Source organism: Gymnodraco acuticeps, unplaced genomic scaffold (assembly GCF_902827175.1).
Source record: "Gymnodraco acuticeps unplaced genomic scaffold, fGymAcu1.1, whole genome shotgun sequence".
In the NCBI taxonomy this organism is placed as follows: domain Eukaryota; kingdom Metazoa; phylum Chordata; class Actinopteri; order Perciformes; family Bathydraconidae; genus Gymnodraco; species Gymnodraco acuticeps.
Genome location: NW_022991745.1, coordinates 155,542 through 177,467, shown reverse-complemented (window position 1 = coordinate 177,467; position 21,926 = coordinate 155,542). Strand labels below are relative to the sequence as shown.

The following is a 21,926-nucleotide window of genomic DNA, read 5'->3' as shown; positions in this document are numbered from 1 at the left end:
TTTCCCAGTTATCATGATCAAAGAGTAGAATAGTCCCCTTCAAACAAGGAAACTGAGTTAACATGATTTCTCCACAATTTGTTTTAGTGTGTGTTCAGACAATTAAAGCTGCTCAATCATATCTAAGTAAGACATTTATTTATACAAACATTAACTTCCTATGTGCTATTATGCTTAAATAAGGTAGCGCATTCTAACAAATGGACAACAGGATGAAAAACAAATTGAGGATCTTAGAGAACGAGCCACCTTAATTAAAATATTATTGGAGCAAATTGTCAATATTCACCCTATTTAAAACACATTTTGAAGAAATTAATATTATTCATTTTTATTTACAGAGCTAGTTTTGGGATAGTGCCTCACAGTAGAAATGAGAAAGTGCTGTCCATCCTTTCAACTGCAATTGCAATTTCTGGAAAATGCATCCTAAAGTGACAAGGTTTAAGTTTATCAGAACATTTCTAGACGAAGCTGCACCAGACACGACTCTGAGGTAAGTGGATCAAATAGCAGGCTTTTTTATAGTGTCATTTATAACTTTTATTGAAAAACATGTAAATATAATACAGATTAAATTAAAAGAAATTTAAGAAAAGATTAAAAAAAATTGCTGAAGGACAACATTATATTGCAGGAATTGCAGATTGCAGGAAAAAAAATATATGATTTAAGAAGAACCGTAGACGATCATCACTGGGAACCAGTCCTCAAACCTTCATCCTGCTCATCATCTGTGGGATACAAAACATGTGATTAAACCAGAGATCACAGTGAAGCATGTTTTTATACAATATGTTCATTTATTGAAAGCTAAAGCCAAGTGTGTTTTTGTGACAGATGCATGTGAAAACCCATAAAGTTTATATATGAAATGAACACACCGTGTCTTATTATGGCAAAAGTAAAAACCCAATCAGCCAGTGTAAGTCAACAAACCCTTATTCCACAAAATACAATTACTTTTATTGACCTTTTAACACTTCCACGAAGGTTGTCATCATTTACAGACCCACGCTTCTGAAAACGGTTACTTAAATGTTAATGATCATGAAGTGTTGCGTTATTGTCAGATCAATCAGATCCCTGATTAGAGAGTTCAAACATAATCCATCTCTCGTAGTCAATAAGGACAAAATAAATAACACTCAAACTAGGGACAGAAATCGAATCAAAGGTTTACATCAGCATCTCCACTACGTGCTGCTGTTTGATTATCAGCAGATGATGATTCTTTGTCATGCCTGCAGCCTCATATGCAGCCTGCACTCCATTTACACTCCATTTGGGCTACACAAGCTACCACAAGAGGCCTGCTGGCACGGGGTAATAAAGTGCAGAGAGAAAATAATAATAATGTGTGCCCTGTAAAACCCTGAATGGATTTATCTGTGTGAGCGTTTACCTTGCGAGCACTAGCTAGACCAGGAGACTTTGCAGACCTGCTGGTGGCTTTCTGTCCTTTAGTGGCAACCTGAGGGGATTTAGAGCTGCCAGTTTGTCCTGTCCGTGCCACTCCAGCACGGGAATCTGCCGCAGGGTTATTTTCCTGGCATTTACGCACAGACTTCTGAGCAGGCGACTTCTTTGAAGTTTTTCCTGGGGATTTCCGAGTGGAGCTGCGTAGTTTCTTTATGTTTTTCGTAAGAAAGTTGTTTTTTTGAGGGGTGTTGTCAATACTGAACATCGTTGACTGCCTCCGATCAACCTAGAGAATAATACAAGGGTAACTGTTAGAAAAACATGCAAAACATCGTATGTATTATTTTGCTCCCTAAAACGACATATAAGCAATATATTCTGTGTGTGAAATATTTCACTCACTGGACTGAGGGCGGTTCGAATCCGAGAGTTGAAAGGCTCACTCATCACGTTCTTGGCTTTGGGAGTGAGTGGTCGGGGGAAACAGCTGGCCCTCACCTTTTTCTGTCAGGTGGAAACGTGGAAAGACAAAGAGGATTTCAGAAAGTTACATTTAAGAGTAACTTTATGGTAAGAGTAAGCTTTCAGATAACAAATTAAATAAGCAAACAACACAAAAGCCTGACAACTATTCTTTGAGAATAATACTCAAAATGTATGTTCATATGCCAATAGGCAAATGTGATGTTCAGGCAATTGGCAAAGACATGTAATATCATAAGATACTTTACAGTTAATTGTCAGAGATAGCATAGGGAAAAGGTACATTTTCCAATACTAATTACATTATGAATAACCTTTTAATGTAAGGAAACCTCAGTAAAACATTAAAGATGGCCTATGAAACATTCATCATTTGCACTTCAATCAGGCTCTCACATTAAGCAACACAAAATGTAACGAATACTTATGTCCTGCAGGACGCAAACCAACCTCGGGCGAAGTTTGGTGTACGGACAGCGTAGATGAAGAACGCTTGGTGCCTTTCGGGCTTCTCAGCTGAGAGGAGCTGACGGTTTTTGATGGCAGCTCGGGCATCAAGGACAGACGGTGAGAACGAGTATTGGCAGCGGCAGCCGAGTGTCCCACCATGAGAGAGTGCCGATGGGAGGCGAGAGAATCTTTCAGCTGGCCCGGCATGGTGGACACCCGGCGGATGGTGTCAGACGGGTCGCCCGTACGGAGCTCTTCGTCTGTGAAGAGGAATGTCGCGCCACGGCATGGCTGAGAGAACAGAGAGAGAGGGATTTATCAAACTGATAGAAAAGGATTAAGGGCATAGAAATAAACAAAACATGTAACCTTGTTTGGTACCATTTATTAGGGAAGGGAAGCTAAGGAAGACCTGAGATGTGTACCTTTTCTGTGTATTTCATTTGACATTTTGATTCGATAAAAACATTAATTCTATTATTGTTTTGCAGAATCTTTTTCTCTTGTTGATTTAGTTAGTTACTGTTTCTAAAATACAATTGTTTATCTTTCACATTTTTGAATTCACGTCAATGTGTTTTTGTGGTTCTTTCATGGGCAGTAAATGTTAATGAGCACTGACATAACAATATGCCAAACGTATAATCTTTTTCTCAAAATGTGTCTTTAAAAAACAAGCACTGCTCAACCTCTATAAATATTTATTGGGATGGTGGGTAGTACACGACCAGACCAAGTGTATAATATAGTTTTAAGCCAACATCATCATAATGTTTGTTTGTTTTGCTGATTTATTGCCACAATAATTCCCTGTGCATTATATCTCAATATTTTTCCCCAGCAACAGTATGTCTATGGTGTTCAGTGCATGGAGTGTCATCTTCTCCTAACGTCAGACTCCACGGGGTAGCTGCTCTTCAGATGAGGAAGGACGGCCATGTTCCTGGCCTGGAGCTCGGCAATCCTCATCCAATCATCAGGTCCACCGTCAGGCTCGTTCTCCGCCCCCGCACAGAATGTACTGGCAGCTGAAGAGGGAACAGATGTAGAAAAAACATATTTTTTATACCCACCATTGAAAAAATTGACGGAGATACAAAGGCACGCCTATTTTAAACTTTCAAATGGGGTCTTGTCTCCAAATTACTAAACTATAAAAAACTGTTACAATGATGTAGTTATTAAATATTAAAGCTTGCCAGTTTTTCTTGGTCTTAGATTATAATAAAGTATGGATTTGGGGGATTTAGACTGTATGGCGGACAGAAAAATATATTGGATGTTGTTACTTTGCACTCTAAAACAATGGGATTACCACTTTTTTACGGTTTTTGATATTCTATGATTAAAACATAAAAGATAATTTGTGAAAATAGTTGGCAGAATAATCTGAATAGTTCATTTGGGGCCCATTTTATCCACAAGCAGTTTTGTTGGTCCCAGCTATGCATTTACCAGACAGACCTCTTTCTTAATTTCTGCTTAAGTACAAGCTCCTGTGAGTTAGCCAGGTGTCAACTTACGCTGTGAATGCATGGTGCTCCGCCTGTAGCCTGGAAGACCGATGAGCTGGTCGCTGGCAGCGCCGGTCAATCTGGCAGGTGTGTCGAACAGCTCCATACATACGGGGGGTTCAGAGTGGGCACTGGAGAGGTTTGGATGGGAGCGAGCCGAAGCCAGACTGTAGAAAGTGTCATCATGCTCACCGCCGCCTGGGGTTTTCTACAGGTTTAAGGGTTAGGAATTTCAAGAGGGCAAGTTAGAACATTTTGGTTCAGCCGTTTGAATGCAAGTGAACACTGCTGCATTTTTACACAGACAGCAGTGCTCCCAACAACCTGAAGAGCAAACACAGCCCTTTAGTTGCAAATTGTCATATTATGGTCAAAACAAGCACAGTAATGCTAAAGATACATCATAATATAATAGTATTATTGAACAATGAGAGTGAAAGAACCAGCTACACCTTAAGAAAACAAAATAAGCTAAATGTCCTTGTAATTCATATATTTGAGGAATAGTGATAAAGAAGCCATTGTGATTATATAACTGTTAAGGGACTATATAAATGTAGTTTATTCACAGTGTGCCTTATTGTGAACATGCAAAACATGCAATGAGTGTGCAAGTGAGTTTCCTCCACCTTGGTCAGGGTGATGTTAATAACCTGTGTGGTCCTTCGTCGCTTCACAGAGGAAGTTGGATTTTTCCTTGTTGAATCCACCTCGTGTGTGTGCTCTGCATTGATCCTAGGCGAAAAAGAAAACAAGAATCTTATGTAGTAAGAGCAGTGATATTGGTTTCACTTCAGAAAAGTATGTATATAGGGAAGGGAACCTTAAGAATAATTTGAAAAAAAATACTTCCCAAAAATTACTGGAATAAATGGTTCAACATCTACATTTACTACACTATACTGAAAAAAGCATTTAGAGAACTATAAAACCCCCACCACTTTCATTCACTAAATGAGAATATATGCCTCCTAAAAAGGTGGCTGTTCTGTGAAATACCACAGTTGTCTCAAGTGTCTATAGTACCTGTTGATCTGTCTGCTGTTTATAGGTGTAAAGTACAGGGTCTCCAGAGACTCCGCCTGTAGACCTCTGTGTTTGGCTGCCAAGCGCTCTGAACTGCGAACGAGCGGTGTGCTTGATTCATCAGGCACTAAAAGTTTTCTGCAAAGGGAAGAACAAGAGTAGTGTGTGAGAGTAAAATTAAAATAAACTCCACAATGCCATTAATGTTAGATTTCATGCGTTTCTCTCAAGCCTTATATCTTCTTACTTGAATCAGACATGTCATTAAAATAATGGGAACTAATTTATCGGTGAACAATGTCAATTCAATGTTATGTACTCTATGTAACAGGTGAAAAGCAGGAGTTGGTTGGCTAAAATTGATTATCTTAATTAAATGTATTACTAAAAGTTTTTAAAGTAAATCTTATTTCCTTTGATCAACTTTAACCAAATATGACCAAAGAAATAATCAGAAACCATTTGGAACAAAGCACATATATTCTTTTTTTTCCCGAATCACTTTATCGAACAGTTGCACATGTTTTGATAGATGTAGCCCAAAAAGATTTCATGCTACGTATCTGAAGTGTTTTACCTTGTATTGTTTAGAGAGTCTTCCAGGGAGCTGTGGTCCAGGCTGTCAGAGCTTATGGCTTTCTTCTCCTTTGCTTTAGTGTTTACACTCGAGTGTGCATCGGCAACCTCCATGTAAAGGGACATCTGCGAGCTTCCTTCATTACCATGAAACTTGTTCTGTGCACGCAGGTTACGGTCAGCAAACGCCAGCTAAATGGTACAATATATATAGTGATGAAGGTCAGCAGCAAAACATTTCTTTTTTTATTATTTAAATAGATAGTTTTTCATTCTCCCCATGAGTCAAAATACCAACCTGTGCCTCTAAACTGGCCACCCTGTTCAAAAGTGCTTTCTCGTTGGTTTGGGCCTTATCCAAATCAAGTTGAAGCAGCTTGCTTTCCATGGTAGAAGCATTTATTTCACACTCTTTCACCTCCAAGGATTGCTTGAGTTCAATCGCCTCCTCTTGGCTTTCCTGGAGAAGCTGCTTTTTGCCATTGTAATGGCTCATGGCCTTCTCCATCTGTGGCATTGTGATAATAAAACAAATGTTAGAATGAATCACACCAAACAGTAACTCACTTTGCACATGAAACTGTAGATTAATCTAAATTGATAATGTTGGACTCTTAACAAGCTTATTAGGTAGTAGGGGTGTAACGGTACACGTACCGAAATTATTCGGTACGGGCCCTTCGGTTCGGTACAGGTGTGTACCGAACGAATATAACGTTAAACGTAAAAAATTGAGAACGTGAATAACTTTTTGGAAGTAATCTCAGGTGCTGCGTCGCAGCATTCAGAGTAATTTGCTCACATTGGGTTCAACGCGTCATAGAGCGAGCAAGTCAATTCATTGGATGAGAGGCATACTATAAGAGCTGGTCAGAGGGATGCGTTCATATGTAGTCAGTAATTTGAGGAACTGTCGAAAATTAATGGCGAACGCAGATAAAGTTGAGCTCGAAAATCCTCCAGCATCATTGAAGTCTCCGGTTTGGGAACATTTTGGTTTAGCAGTTACGTACAAAGATGACGGACAAAGACAGGTGGACCGAACCAAAGCTGTTTGTCGGCATTGTTCAACTAAAATTGGTTACGTGGCTGGCAATACATCAAACTTGCACACTCTTGAAAAAGGCATCACCCGAACGTGAATATTACCGGTACCAAAAGAAAAAAGACTGAAGTGCAAACCCAACTCCCACTAGCATTTAAGCCTCCACCACTCGCAGAAAGTTCAGACCGAGCCAAAGCTATTACAAATGCCAAATATCCTTATGTTGCCATGTTAGCAAAGCGCTACCTGGCTGTATCTGCTACCTCTGTTCCTAGAGAGAGGGTGTTCTCCACAGCAGGAGACATTGTTAGTGCCAGCAGATCTGCCCTTTCGGCAAGCAATGTGGACAAGTTCATTTTTCTTTAAAAAAAACATGAAAATACAATGACAAGCAAGTCCTAATGTCAAACTGGCTGCTTAGGTGCTAGTAGCCTACAGTTCAAATACAGATTATTTCAGTTAATCGAAATGCTGCACCTTAATGTTCATTTTATTATATTTTGTATTTATTTGAGTGAATATTCAGTTTAATAATAATTAGGGCCGGGACTTTAACGCGTTAATTAAGATTAATTAATTACACAAAAATTAACGCATTTTAATCGCACTTGTTTTTGCACCGCGGAACGTTTCTCACTGGATGAGTTTCAGGCGAACCGATTATACTGGAGCACCAACTAACGTTCATGACTTCAGACAACAACAAACCACAGTGAACAACAGTGGGAAATGTTGTTTTAAAAAACGGACGGATGGAAGCGTCGATAAGAGCACGGTTGTGTGCAAATTATGCAAAAAGGAATTCGCATATCACCGCAGCACATCAAGCCTCAAGTATCACCTCAATGCAAAACATATAGCAGCTAGCGTGGACGTTAGCCTCTTTTATCGCGTTCACACCAAAAAGAGCCGGTACTAAAATTAGTTAATGAGAACCTTTTTACCCCCACGAAAGTCCCTGCTAGAGAGCAGAGAGCTGCTAGAGAGCAGGGACTTTCGTACGGCTCTCTTGTGAGAAAAGAGCTATATTTCTGATTGGCTGGGCGGATTGCAAACCACGCCCCGTAAAACTCCCAAAAAGTTTTGTGAAGCCGCCATTTTATTATCCTCGCATTAGCATTATTAGCATTAGCCCAGCGCAGAAACGCAGAGAGACTAACTTATGGCAACACTAAATAAAACATGGGAGCGGTGGAGATGAGGAGGTGTCGGCGTTCTGGCGATTTACTCGGAAGGCTTCAGTAGAAGCTGCTGGGACTCCCAGCAGCTTCTACTGAAGCCAGTCCCCAACTCCGGGGACTTCCGGCCGGGGACTTTGGGCGGCAGTATACGCCGTGAAGTGGTTTGCGGCCTGCCAGTAAACCCAAAGCAGAAGAAGAAGAAGTGACGTCAGCGGCTTCATTTGCCTAATCCTCCCCCAAGTTCAAAGAGTTCTCATGAACTAAATTCTCATGAACCTTTGTGGGAAAAGTACTGCGGTGTGAATGCGCCTAATGGTATACTAAAATCCATGTGAAAAAAATTGCTTCTCACTGTTCTTAGGTCAAATATTTATATGTGATTAAAAATGCGATTAATTTCGATTAATTAATTACAAAGCCTCTAATTAATTAGATTAATTTTTTTAATCGAGTCCCGGCCCTAATAATAATTAAAAACCCAAAACTAATAGTTTATGTTTTGTGAGTACTAGTACAGTAAAGTTCAAATACAGATTATTTCAGTTCATCGAAATGCTGCACCTTAATGTTTATTTTATTATATTTTGTATTTATTTGAGTGAATACATTATTCACAGTTTAATAAGAATACAAAATATATATATATATGTTTTGTTTTGTGAAAAAAAATTCTGCTGTACCGAAAACGTACCGAACCGAACCGTGACCAAAAAACCGAGGTACGTACCGAACCGAAATGTTTGTGAACCGTTATACTCCTATTAGGTAGGTAGAAATAAAAGTAGTGAATAGTGTTATGTCCTTGGAGGATTTGTTTCACACCAACCTGTGCTTTGTAGTGTTCTGCAGCCTCAGATTTAGCCGACAGCTGTTCTTGTAGGCCTTTCTTTAGTGTTTGGATTTCGTCTGCTTTTTCCTTCTCTTTCAAGAGTATCTCCTTTTTCAATATCTCCATCTCATGCTGTAGCAAAGACTCCAGTTTATGAGAGGCCTTGTTGTCTCTCTCCATGGCCTGCTTGGCTTGAGCGAGTCTATCCTTCTCAAACACCACAGCTTCATGTTGTTTCTCCAGAGCCTTCTGATTGTTTTCCGTCTGCAGTATCCTGGCCATGAGTACTTCTTTTTCCTGAACCAGAGTCTCCTTCTCTCTGAAAGTGGCAGCCTGTTCAGCCTCTTTCACGCAGATTTCTACAGCTTGTGTGTCTTTGCATTGGTCCAGCTCTGCATTTACTGACGCCAGCTGCTGCTGAAGGAGCCCCATCTGCTCAGAAGACTCCTGCTGAGCTTCAAGTAACATCTGCTCTTTATCAAGAAGACTCTGAGATGTGGTTTCAACTTTCTCTTTCAGAACCTGTATCTCATGTTGAAGGTCATCTGTCTGGTTGGAACACTCCTCCTTTATATCGGCCAGCATTTTCTCTTTGGCTTCAGCTTCCTCTTTTGTTGTTTGAATCAAATGAGCTTGGGCAGTGACCTCCTCTCTAAGACTGTTCAGATGTTGGTCTTTGTCCGTCAAGAGTTGGTTGAATGCAGACAACTCTGTCTGGAGGATCTGAAGCTTCTCCTCAGCCTTGAGGATATGGCTCTCTTTCTCACTCTGAGATTCTTTAAATTTTTGAATCTCATCTTCGCGGGAGGAAATCTGTTCTTGTAGAATCTCCACTTGTTTGACTTTCTCCTGTAGGCTTTGGAGAGTCTCCCCCTGTTGAATATTTTCTTGCTTTTTTTGAGCCAACAGATCTTCCTTTGATTGCACATCTTCCCCAGCCTTCCTCAGCGAGGAGCCAAGAGTCTCAACTTGCATTTTTAGGATTGTGATCTCTTGATGTAGCGAATCGGACTGCGCTGAGCCGTCACTTTTTAGAAATATCATCTGTTCCTCGGTTGCTTGGATCTCCTCCTTCATCTTCGTCACCTCTTCCTCAGAAGCCGATAGTTGATGCTGCAGAAGCTCCTTCTGATCAGCGCTCTCCTGCTCCTGCTTGGTGAGCATGACTAGCTGAGTCTGAACCTTCTCCTGAGCTTCTGTGAGAGAGTCACCCATATCAGTAAGTTGTGTTTTTAAATCTTTGATCTCCTGCTGTAGCATGTCCGACTGTATGGATCCCTCATTTTCCAGTGTGACCAGCTGTTCCCCTTTTGCCTTGATCTGATCCTTCAGTACTTGTAACTCCTCTTCAGATGTCGTATTCAATTTTTGGATGTTATCTCTCTCCTGAGAAATCTCAATTTCCTTCTGAGTCAGAAGGTTTTCTTTAGCCTGAACCTGCTCAACTGTAGTCCTCAGGGATTCATTCAAACTTTGGACTTGGTCCCTAAGACATTTGATCTCGCTCTGCAGCACCTCTGACTCCTTGCCGTTTTCAACCTTTAACAGGTCTACCTGGCCTTCCTTAATTTGAATCTGCTCTCTCAGCTGATTAACCTCCTCCTCAAGAACTGCTCTGGTCTTTCCAAGTGTCTCAATCTGCAAAGTGCTCTGCTGCTTCTGCTCAGCCAACAACTCATCTTTGGATTGAACCTGGTCTTTGGCGTTCTCAAGAGAATTGCTCATCGTATTTATTTGTTTGTTTAGACTTTCAATGTCTTGCTGTAGCAATTGAGATTGTTTAGATGTCTCTGTACTTAGAAGAATGAATTGCTCCTCTTTAGCACGAATCTCTGTATTTAGCGTATTTACCTCATCTCGAGATGCTACCATTTGCGCCTCGAGTGCCTCCATATTCTGAGTGTTCTGTAGTTGTTGTTCGGCTAACAGATTTTCCCTGGACTGCAAATTGTCCTCTGCATTCTTCAGCGAGGAACCAAGACTCTCAACATGTTTCTTTAGATCTTGGATTTCTTGATGTCGCAAGTCTGTTTGCTCCAAGTTATCAGCATTAAGAAGTATCATCTGTTCCTCGGTTTGCTTGGATCTCCTCCTTCATCTTCGTCACCTCTTCCTCAGAAGCCGATAGTTGATGCTGCAGAAGCTCCTTCTGATCAGCGCTCTCCTGCTCCTGCTTGGTGAGCATGACTAGCTGAGTCTGAACCTTCTCCTGAGCTTCTGTGAGAGAGTCACCCATATCAGTAAGTTGTGTTTTTAAATCTTTGATCTCCTGCTGTAGCATGTCCGACTGTATGGATCCCCTCATTTTCCAGTGTGACCAGCTGTTCCCCTTTTGCCTTGATCTGATCCTTCAGTACTTGTAACTCCTCTTCAGATGTCGTATTCAATTTTTGGATGTTATCTCTCTCCTGAGAAATCTCAATTTCCTTCTGAGTCAGAAGGTTTTCTTTAGCCTGAACCTGCTCAACTGTAGTCCTCAGGGATTCATTCAAACTTTGGACTTGGTCCCTAAGACATTTGATCTCGCTCTGCAGCACCTCTGACTCCTTGCCGTTTTCAACCTTTAACAGGTCTACCTGGCCTTCCTTAATTTGAATCTGCTCTCTCAGCTGATTAACCTCCTCCTCAAGAACTGCTCTGGTCTTTCCAAGTGTCTCAATCTGCAAAGTGCTCTGCTGCTTCTGCTCAGCCAACAACTCATCTTTGGATTGAACCTGGTCTTTGGCGTTCTCAAGAGAATTGCTCATCGTATTTATTTGTTTGTTTTAGACTTTCAATGTCTTGCTGTAGCAATTGAGATTGTTTAGATGTCTCTGTACTTAGAAGAATGAATTGCTCCTCTTTAGCACGAATCTCTGTATTTAGCGTATTTACCTCATCTCGAGATGCTACCATTTGCGCCTCGAGTGCCTCCATATTCTGAGTGTTCTGTAGTTGTTGTTCGGCTAACAGATTTTCCCTGGACTGCAAATTGTCCTCTGCATTCTTCAGCGAGGAACCAAGACTCTCAACATGTTTCTTTAGATCTTGGATTTCTTGATGTCGCAAGTCTGTTTGCTCCAAGTTATCAGCATTAAGAAGTATCATCTGTTCCTCGGTTGCTTGGATCTCCTCCTTCATCTTCGTCACCTCTTCCTCAGAAGCCGATAGTTGATGCTGCAGAAGCTCCTTCTGATCAGCGCTCTCCTGCTCCTGCTTGGTGAGCATGACTAGCTGAGTCTGAACCTTCTCCTGAGCTTCTGTGAGAGAGTCACCCATATCAGTAAGTTGTGTTTTTAAATCTTTGATCTCCTGCTGTAGCATGTCCGACTGTATGGATCCCTCATTTTCCAGTGTGACCAGCTGTTCCCCTTTTGCCTTGATCTGATCCTTCAGTACTTGTAACTCCTCTTCAGATGTCGTATTCCATTTTTGGATGTTATCTCTCTCCTGAGAAATCTCAATTTCCTTCTGAGTCAGAAGGTTTTCTTTAGCCTGAACCTGCTCAACTGTAGTCCTCAGGGATTCATTCAAACTTTGGACTTGGTCCCCAAGACATTTGATCTCGCTCTGCAGCACCTCTGACTCCTTGCCGTTTTCAACCTTTAACAGGTCTACCTGGCCTTCCTTAATTTGAATCTGCTCTCTCAGCTGATTAACCTCCTCCTCAAGAACTGCTCTGGTCTTTCCAAGTGTCTCAATCTGCAAAGTGCTCTGCTGCTTCTGCTCAGCCAACAACTCATCTTTGGATTGAACCTGGTCCTTGGCGTTCTCAAGAGAATTGCTCATCGTATTTATTTGTTTGTTTAGACTTTCAATGTCTTGCTGTAGCAATTGAGATTGTTTAGATGTCTCTGTACTTAGAAGAATGAATTGCTCCTCTTTAGCACGAATCTCTGTATTTAGCGTCTTTACCTCATCTCGAGATGCTACCATTTGCGCCTCGAGTGCCTCCATATTCTGAGTGTTCTGTAGTTGTTGTTCGGCTAACAGATTTTCCTTGGACTGCAAATTGTCCTCTGCATTCTTCAGCGAGGAACCAAGACTCTCAACATGTTTCTTTAGATCTTGGATTTCTTGATGTCGCAAGTCTGTTTGCTCCAAGTTATCAGCATTAAGAAGTATCATCTGTTCCTCGGTTGCTTGGATCTCCTCCTTCATCTTCCTCACCTCTTCCTCAGAAGCCGATAGTTGATGCTGCAGAAGCTCCTTCTGATCAGCGCTCTCCTGCTCCTGCTTGGTGAGCATGACTAGCTGAGTCTGAACCTTCTCCTGAGCTTCTGTGAGAGAGTCACCCATATCAGTAAGTTGTGTTTTTAAATCTTTGATCTCCTGCTGTAGCATGTCCGACTGTATGGATCCCTCATTTTCCAGTGTGACCAGCTGTTCCCCTTTTGCCTTGATCTGATCCTTCAGTACTTGTAACTCCTCTTCAGATGTCGTATTCCATTTTTGGATGTTATCTCTCTCCTGAGAAATCTCAATTTCCTTCTGAGTCAGAAGGTTTTCTTTAGCCTGAACCTGCTCAACTGTAGTCCTCAGGGATTCATTCAAACTTTGGACTTGGTCCCCAAGACATTTGATCTCGCTCTGCAGCACCTCTGACTCCTTGCCGTTTTCAACCATTAACAGGTCTACCTGGCCTTCCTTAATTTGAATCTGCTCTCTCAGCTGATTAACCTCCTCCTCAAGAACTGCTCTGGTCTTTCCAAGTGTCTCAATCTGCAAAGTGCTCTGCTGCTTCTGCTCAGCCAACAACTCATCTTTGGATTGAACCTGGTCCTTGGCGTTCTCAAGAGAATTGCTCATCGTATTTATTTGTTTGTTTAGACTTTCAATGTCTTGCTGTAGCAATTGAGATTGTTTAGATGTCTCTGTACTTAGAAGAATGAATTGCTCCTCTTTAGCACGAATCTCTGCATTTAGCATCTTTACCTCATCTCGAGATGCTACCATTTGCGCCTCGAGTGCCTCCATATTCTGAGTGTTCTGTAGTTGTTGTTCGGCTAACAGATTTTCCTTGGACTGCAAATTGTCCTCTGCATTCTTCAGCGAGGAACCAAGACTCTCAACATGTTCCTTTAGATCTTGGATTTCTTGATGTCGCAAGTCTGTTTGCTCCAAGTTATCAGCATTAAGAAGTATCATCTGTTCCTCGGTTGCTTGGATCTCCTCCTTCATCTTCCTCAACTCTTCCTCAGAAGCCGATAGTTGATGCTGCAGAAGCTCCTTCTGATCAGCGCTCTCCTGCTCCTGCTTGGTGAGCATGACTAGCTGAGTCTGAACCTTTTCTTCAGCTTTTGTGAGAGAGTCACCCATATCAGAGAGTTGTGTTTTGAGACATTTGATCTCCTGCTGTAGCATGTCTGACTGTATGGAGCCGTCTTGCTCTAGCTTGACCATATGTTCCTCTTTAGCCTGGATCTGCTCCCAAAGACCTTGTATCTCCTTTGCAGAGTTTGTCATCATGTCTTGAAATGTATCATTTTCCTGAGAAATCTCCATTTCTTTCAGAGTCAGAAGGTTTTCTTTAGCCTGAGCCTGCTCTACTGTAGTCTTTAGGGATTCGTTCAACCTTTGGACTTGGACCTTAAGAGTTTGGATTTCGTTCTGCAGCATTTCTGACTCCTTGCCGTTCTCAACCTTTAACAGTTCCAACTTGCTTTCTTTAGTTTTTGTCTCCTCCCTAAGCCAATTGACCTCCTCCTCAAGAACGGCTCTTTGCTTTCCAAGTGCCTCAATCTGCAAAGAGCTCTGCTGCTGCTGTTTGGCAGTGACATCTTCTTTAACATGAGCCTGGTCCTTGGCGATATCAAGAGAATTGCTCAAAGTATTTATTTGTTTAGACAGAATTTCAATTTCTTGCTGTAGCAATTGAGATTGTGCGGATGTCTCGTTATTTAGCAGTGTGAATTGCTCCTCCTTAGCATGAATCTCTGCATTTAGAGTCTTGATCTGATCTTGAGATGCTGCCAACCGTGAGTTGAGTGCCTCCATATCCTGAGTGCTCTTTAATTGTTGTTCAGCAAACACATTTTCCTTGGACTGCAAACTCCCTTCAGCATCCTTCAGCGAGGAACAAAGACTTTCAATCTGTGTCTGTAAAGTTAAGATCTCTTGATGTAGTAGTTCTGACTGCTCGGAACTTTGATTTTCCAATATGTTCATGTGTTCCTCTTTAGTTTGGATCTCCTCCTTCATGCTCCTTACCCTCTCCTCAGAAGCAGACACTTGTTGCTGCAGGACCTCTGTCTGATGAGCACTTTGCTGCTCCTGCTTTGTAAGCATAACCTTCTGAGCCTGAACTTGTTCCTCAGTCATTCTTAGAGAGTCTTTGAGAATTTCGATTTGGCCTTTCATACCTGTGATTTCTTGCTCCAGCGATTCAGCATGTTGTGAGCTGTCATTCTTAAGAATAACAAGCTGCTCATTTCTTGCTTGTATCTCTTCGTTTAATTGTTTAACCTCTTCTTCACAGGTTTGAAGTTGCTGTTGGAGTACCTCCCTTTGTTGTACATTTTCATATTGGGTTTTAGCCAGTAGCTCCTGCTTAAGTCTAATTTCCTGTTCAGCCTGTTTGAGAGATGAACTAAGGTCTTCCACTCGGACGTTAAGGGCCTGGATTTCTTTTTGAAAAATGTGTTGCTCATTAGACTTCTCAAGAAGTAATTTGGCAAGCTTTTCCTCTTTGGCTTGAATTTTATTTTTGTTGTTCATGGTTTCATCTGTAAGAATGTCAACTTCTTCTCTGAGAGTGTTAAGTTGTTGGTCTTTATCAGCCAAAAGGGAACTGGCAGCTAATAACTTTGTGTCCAGATCTTTTACATTTTCTTCAGTCTGGTAAAGAAGGCCTTCCTTCTCTTTCTTAATTTCCTTTAGTTTTTCGATTTCTTGTTCACAAGCAGTTATATGCTGTTGTAGTCTGGTCATCTGCTCGGTTTTCTGCTGCTCAACTTGCTCCAGTTGAATCTTGAGATCTTGGATCTCATGCTGCAGGACTGCTCTCTGCTCAGTGATTTGTTTTTGCAATTGTTCTATAATTTCATCTTTGGCTTGAATAATTTCTGTAGTTTGGGATTCCTGTTGCCTCAGGAGATCTTTATGTTGATTAATTTCTTGTTGGTATTCTTCAAGCTGCTGTGTTTTGGACTGGATTTCAACCTCAGCTTTTTGTAGGAAGCCAAATGTGCTTTCCAACTCACTCTTCAAACCAATGATTTCATTGTCCAACATTTCTCTCTGAAAATTGAAGAAATAAGAACATTCATGACCATCTGATACAAACAATTAAAACAAATATTGAAAAAAGCAGACTTTATATTTGATAAACTCAATTCAGCTTTAACATGAAATCATTGACATCACCTCCATTATAGGTCCCATATTTTCTCCTACTTCTTCCTTAGTGGCCATGTTTATAACGTCCTCCAAACAGGAAATCTTTCCCTGCAGAATTTGAATTTGTTCAGTCAGAAGCTCCTGGGAAACAAAACAAGGCACAGTATATTAACACTTTTCAATAGTAATCATTCACAAACGACATGGCATTGCTTTTTTTGTTGCAAAAAAGTTTAGATCTTATGTTTAAATTACTACCAGAATCATTTAAAGATTTTCCAACTAAATTCTATTAGAGTGTACCTTTTGAGCGGTAGCTTGGTTAAGTTCAGACTGCAGTTGGCCTCTTTCAGTTGTCCACTCCGCCTGAGATGATGCTTGTGTTTCGGTCAGCCTGCCAACTTTTGTCTCAAAGATGGCAAGCTGTGAACACACGGTTCTCACCTGCAAAAATATGAATAGAAACATTCACAATCTGCATTCAGGATTCAAGCAAATAAGAACTTCCTGACTGATTTTTTGGAAGTTATATTTCCCCTCTGCATTGTGAAACAAGTTACAGAGAAAACCCCAACATCAACTTGTGGTTGTTGATAATAATCAAGTTGTAAGAGGTTTAATTAATAGATGCTCAAATTTTATTTCAATAAACAACAACAAAAGTGTAACTTTTTTTAATTTTCAAAGGCTTGACTAAGTCTTAAAATGTCATTATCATGTAAAAAGGTTGCTATAAGCGATTACCCGACTCAGATTTGCATATTCACCATATGCAAAAACTGAGTTTCAAGAAAAGTCAGTTGGTATTGCATCTTTCCAAGATACAAATTGCACATGACTGCTATTATTTTCCAATCCCCTCATTAGTGATAAGACAAAGAGCTTACATTTCACAGAAAAACTTGCATGTTTTACCTGGGATGACAGTACACCATTTTCTTCCGCCAGCTCATCAACTTTGTGTTCCATGAGTGAGGTGTTACCCTTGAGGTCTTTATTTACCTTTAATATCTCATTAAGACGCATTTGTAACCTAAGACAGAGAAAAAAGGAAAACACTTTCTCATATCCATTTCAATACAAATGTTTCATGTTCAGGTTATGGTATAAAATAAGCACTTTGAGCAAAATGTCTGACTGGTTACACATTATCATATTGCCGAATTAAACATTTGTGAGATATTTGATATAACAACACGGAGCAGCATTCACTCTCCACTTGCCATTTTTTTATGATTAATACTTTGCTGTAACATGAACTTAGTATCATTTGTAATTGCAAAGCTACTGGCACATCAATATAAAAATATATTCCAAATTAGTTATTCACAAACCTTAAGATAAAAATATATCTTGGATTTAGAATGTTTAATTAAGTCCTTCAGGAATAAATCAATTGTAATAATTCCAACATTTATATATTGGAATATATTTCCAAATGTCTTCATCCTGGGTACTTACGTGTTGTTCTTGGTCAGAAGCTCATTGATTTGATCCCCAGTAACATTTTCATGATCACCATTTGCTTCCTTCAGCTTTTCCATGCGGTACTGCAACTGGCAAATATGGGACTCTGAAGGAAAAAAAACAAGTAGAACATGGTTTAATTTGGATAGAAAAGAATAAAAAGAGTAAATGAATAGACTGACATTATTATTCACGCTTTCAGTGGCACTTTGACAAATAACTCCAATGTTAATAAACATATTAATTAGGGCCGGGACTCGATTAAAAAAATTAATCTAATTAATTAGAGGCTTTGTAATTAATTAATCGAAATTAATCGCATTTTTAATCACATATAAATATTTGACCTGAGAACAGTGAGAAGCAATTTTTTTCACATGGATTTTAGTATACCATTAGGCGCATTCACACCGCAGTACTTTTCCCACAAAGGTTCATGAGAACTTAGTTCATGAGAACTCTTTGAACCTGGGGGTGGATTAGGCAAATGAAGCCGCTGACGTCACTTCTTCTTCTGCTTTGGGTTTACTGGCAGGCCGCAAACCACTTCACGGCGTATACTGCCGCCCAAAGTCCCCGGCCGGAAGTCCCCGGAGTTGGGGACTGGCTTCAGTAGAAGCTGCTAGGAGTCCCAGCAGCCTTCCGAGTAAATCGCCAGAACGCCGACACCTCCTCATCTCCACCGCTCCCATGTTTTATTTTGTGTTGCCATAAGTTAGTCTCTCTGCGTTTCTGCGCTGGGCTAATGCTAATAATGCTAATGCGAGGATAATAAAATGGCGGCTTCACAAAACTTTTTGGGAGTTTTACGGGGCGTGGTTTGCAATCCGCCCAGCCAATCAGAAATATAGCTCTTTTCTCACAAGAGAGCCGTACGAAAGTCCCTGCTCTCTAGCAGCTCTCTGCTCTCTAGCAGGGACTTTCGTGGGGGTAAAAAGGTTCTCATTAACTAATTTTAGTACCGGCTCTTTTTGGTGTGAACGCGATAAAAGAGGCTAACGTCCACGCTAGCTTCCACGCTAGCTGCTATATGTTTTGCATTGAGGTGATACTTGAGGCTTGATGTGCTGCGGTGATATGCGAATTCCTTTTTGCATAATTTGCACACAACCGTGCTCTTATCGACGCTTCCATCCGTCCGTTTTTTAAAACAACATTTCCCACTGTTGTTCACTGTGGTTTGTTGTTGTCTGAAGTCATGAACGTTAGTTGGTGCTCCAGTATAATCGGTACGCCTGAAACTCATCCAGTGAGAAACGTTCCGCGGTGCAAAAATAAGTGCGATTAAAATGCGTTAATTTTTTGTAACTCGTTAATTTTTGTGTAATTAATTAATCTTAATTAACGCGTTAAAGTCCCGGCCCTAATATTAATGTTATATAAACATAACAAAAAAAAGCATAAAAAGTTTAATATTATTATTTATCCATCACTTAAATGGGGTACCTCTTTGTGCACTGAGTGCAAGTCTGCTGGCCAGCTCCCGCTCCAACCCATCTTTGTAGTCTCTCTCCTTGATCATCTGTCGTTGCATCTTCCTCAGCAGAAATGTAGGCGTGTTCATGATATCCTGCAGAGGAGAGTTGCTGTGGAAACCAAAGCAGAAGCAAAAGAAATACAATCAAATCAAGCTGGCTGCTCATGGATTTACGCACACAAAGAGATATATACAACTATCAGATAACATGTATATTAGACTGCTTCATGTTATGTTTCAGTAATATCCAACCCTTCAGTCAGCCATATTCTGATTGTGTGAAATAAAAAAACAAGTTTAGCAAGGTATAGTAGATAAACCTGCTTCCATGTTCATCCAAAAACTTTTTATAACAAAAAATAGATACACAGCTGCCTGAAGCTGACAGCCTTTCAATGGACAAAACTATATAAATGTAATATCGTTAGGAAAAAGTACCCAAATTAAAGGTTTGGATTAACGTTGCCCTTAAAGTTACGTATTCGGATTCAGACTGTGTCATATTAATTCAAATTCACACTGTTACCTGGTTGAAGAAGAAGCCACAGTTTGCAAGTCCATAAATGAGATTTTCTGTCTGCGGTGGAAGACAGGGGAGTCGTCATCGGACAACGAGGACATAGTCGACACATTGGAAGTAGAGACGGTTGCTGATCGCTCAAATATTTCACGGGAAAAAGACATATCTGAAATTCATGGAGAAATACATATAGCCAAATGGTGTTATAAAGCAGAATTGCACATGTGACACTAATGTCTATCAGTGTGGCATATTATAAAGAAATGGAGGATTGAATGTGTGACTTACATCTTCTTGCTAAATAGGCATCAAGTCCTTTGTTCAGATAAACGCAGCCGTCACTCTCCATTACATAGGAACCAGTTAAGTTTGCTATCTCTTGCTACAGATAAGAGAATAGGCACAGAATAAAATAGTAGCACAACACATGATAAGTGAAATGTGATGCATCTAAGTGGTGAACGCATGGACTTCGTAGCAAATCAGAAAAAAAGCTTTCTGCTTACCTCCGAATTAGATTCAATCATGTTCAGAGTGCAGGGGTCATTCATTAAATCGTGGTACACAAGCAACAAAAGCACCTGGTGGCATCACAAAGAATAAGTGAGATTATGGTCCTCTGTTTATGTTTGTCTTTGTATTGTGTTTGTTTCATACCTTCGCAATTTCTACTGTGAGATGTATCCCATCTTTTATGTTGTCCCAAGATAATGAAGTGCCTTTGGCTGCATTAAATCTGCAATCCCCTAATAGCAAAATCGATAGAAGAAAAAAAAGCAATATGTCACATATGTCTGGCATGTTTGAAGGTGCCAAAGTGTAAACTTCAGACCACGCCCAACAATGTCACGGGGAGTGGTCTGGAGTAGCACATTTGAAATGTTTAACCAGAAGACGTTAGAATAATCAATGCCTTACTCTCAGCTATTTCACACAATTCAAGAAATTCTTAATGATTTTTGCTGTGTCAAGCACTGTCAGATGACAATTCAAGAGTCTTCTGCATGCAATCAGTACAGTGACAGGTCTAGAACATGGTATGTCTTCTTAGCACAAAACTGGAAGCAAGCTAGACTTAAATCACATTAAAGCAATATCTGAAAATATATATTTTTTAAGGTATAGAAACTCACTTTCCACAAAGTCTGCAATGAGCTGGAATCGATCCTCGATAGTATTACTGACACAGGAGTTGGGTTCCTTTTTCCTGAGAGGACAGAACGAAATAGGAATAAAGTGGAGGTTTAGAGAAATTATCATCTCTATACTTCAAAAGAACCCACTTACAGGAAAAGCATTTTCAAAATATAGTTCAACAGTCATTGGCCATCACTTATTTACACAGAACAAACATGTCATCACATGATGCTCCCTGATAGCTACTACTTACAGCATATAAACAACTTTCAGTAAAACTGTCCCATCTTGTAAATCGTCGACAGTCAATTCACGCTCAGACAGTTTTAAGTTGTTGACCTGCAAACACATGACGTTAGTTTGACAAGTTGGGTAAACAAACAATTGAATAATGGTAGCTACAATCAACTATATGACAAAGTTTACTTTCAACTTACCCAGCTCAGAAGAGCCTTTACACCCGAATTCATCGCCATCTTGGCTGACCCTTTTTCCCCAAAGGGATTTCAACCTGAAAACAAACAAGCCTTATCAGTTAACGAATTAGAAAATATAAGCATTGACTTTGATTATTGACGTTCACAAGTTTTCATCCCAAAAAAAAGTGACGTCACCCTATTCAAAGTCGGCAGAAGCGTTGGAAGATTTTTTTAACGCTGCTGTGTGGACGGGCCAGCGTTCTGAATCTGAAGCTGCAGCTTTCTAATAGATTTTTTAGTGAGACCTGCAAAGACACCATGACAGTAGTCGAGTCTACTGAAGATATTAAAAGCATGGGCAGGTTTTTCCAAATCCTGCTGTGACATTAGTCTTTTAATCCTAGATATGTTCTTTAGGTGATAGTAGGCTGATTTAGTAATTGTTTTAATGTGACTGTTGAAACTCAGGTTAGAGTCCACGACTACACCTAGATTTCTGGCTTTATCTGTTCTTTTGAACATTGCAGACTGAAGCTCAGCGCTAACTTGTATACGTTCTGCCTTGGCTCCAAAAACCATTACCTCAGTTTTGTCTAATTGGAGAAAGTTCTGACACATCCAGTCATTGAAATAAGTAGTTAAAGTTAACTATACACCTTGCTAAACTTCTGGCTTGCATGTTAGCAAAGTTATTGCAACTGCTAACCGTTACTGTAACGCTAACTGTAACCTATCGAGTGAGTTTATATTTAAAGACCAACGATGATAAAGATGTGGCTTACAAGCAGTGAATTACCTTGAAAGACGTTGTCCTTTTTTTCTGTATCGTATTTATTCTTTCTCTGAAAAGGGACACAGCCGCCCGACTACCTGCCTAAAAATAAACAGTGTCCCGTGCTAAAACCACACGAAATTCAAAAAGGGTAGTTTAAAATCAAATCAGCCAATCAGGTTTCATATATTGACGCGTCTGAAAATAAGCGAATCTGATTGGTTGAAATGCATGACGTCTTTAAAGTTGCGCTTGTTTTTGATGCCGGAGCGTTTCGGTCTAAAGTAGGCG

At 40.3% G+C, this 21,926-nt stretch overlaps 1 protein-coding gene across 1 annotated transcript; it reads right to left on the bottom strand.

The window, feature by feature from the left end:
* Window positions 1-525: 525 nt before the first annotated feature.
* numa1 (nuclear mitotic apparatus protein 1) lies at window positions 526-21,776 on the bottom strand. Its single transcript, XM_034199177.1, has 25 exons — window positions 21,660-21,776; window positions 20,882-20,955; window positions 20,698-20,783; window positions 20,441-20,514; window positions 19,965-20,053; window positions 19,814-19,888; window positions 19,596-19,689; window positions 19,314-19,473; window positions 18,757-18,896; window positions 17,305-17,416; window positions 16,759-16,876; window positions 16,147-16,287; window positions 15,871-15,984; window positions 11,401-15,744; window positions 8,524-10,377; window positions 5,770-5,979; window positions 5,473-5,663; window positions 4,896-5,033; window positions 4,499-4,604; window positions 3,879-4,077; window positions 3,247-3,383; window positions 2,356-2,646; window positions 1,825-1,926; window positions 1,406-1,708; window positions 526-734 (listed from the first exon to the last, which is right to left on the bottom strand). Exons 2-25 carry the CDS (start codon window positions 20,918-20,920, stop codon window positions 711-713), a joined length of 9,141 nt encoding a protein of 3,046 aa, XP_034055068.1. The 5' UTR covers window positions 20,921-20,955; window positions 21,660-21,776; the 3' UTR covers window positions 526-710.
* Between the last annotated feature and the right edge of the window lie 150 nt (window positions 21,777-21,926).

Excerpts from the sequence above, each read along its gene's own strand:
- numa1 (XM_034199177.1), bottom strand. The coding sequence starts at position 20,920 with ATGGCGATGAATTCGGGTGTAAAGGCTCTTCTGAGCTGG. Across the intron at positions 19,889-19,964 it reads TCACAGTAGAAATTGCGAAG|GTGCTTTTGTTGCTTGTGTA; the intron begins GTATGAAACAAA and ends TGATGCCACCAG. Across the intron at positions 5,034-5,472 it reads GACTCTCTAAACAATACAAG|AAAACTTTTAGTGCCTGATG; the intron begins GTAAAACACTTC and ends TTCCCTTTGCAG.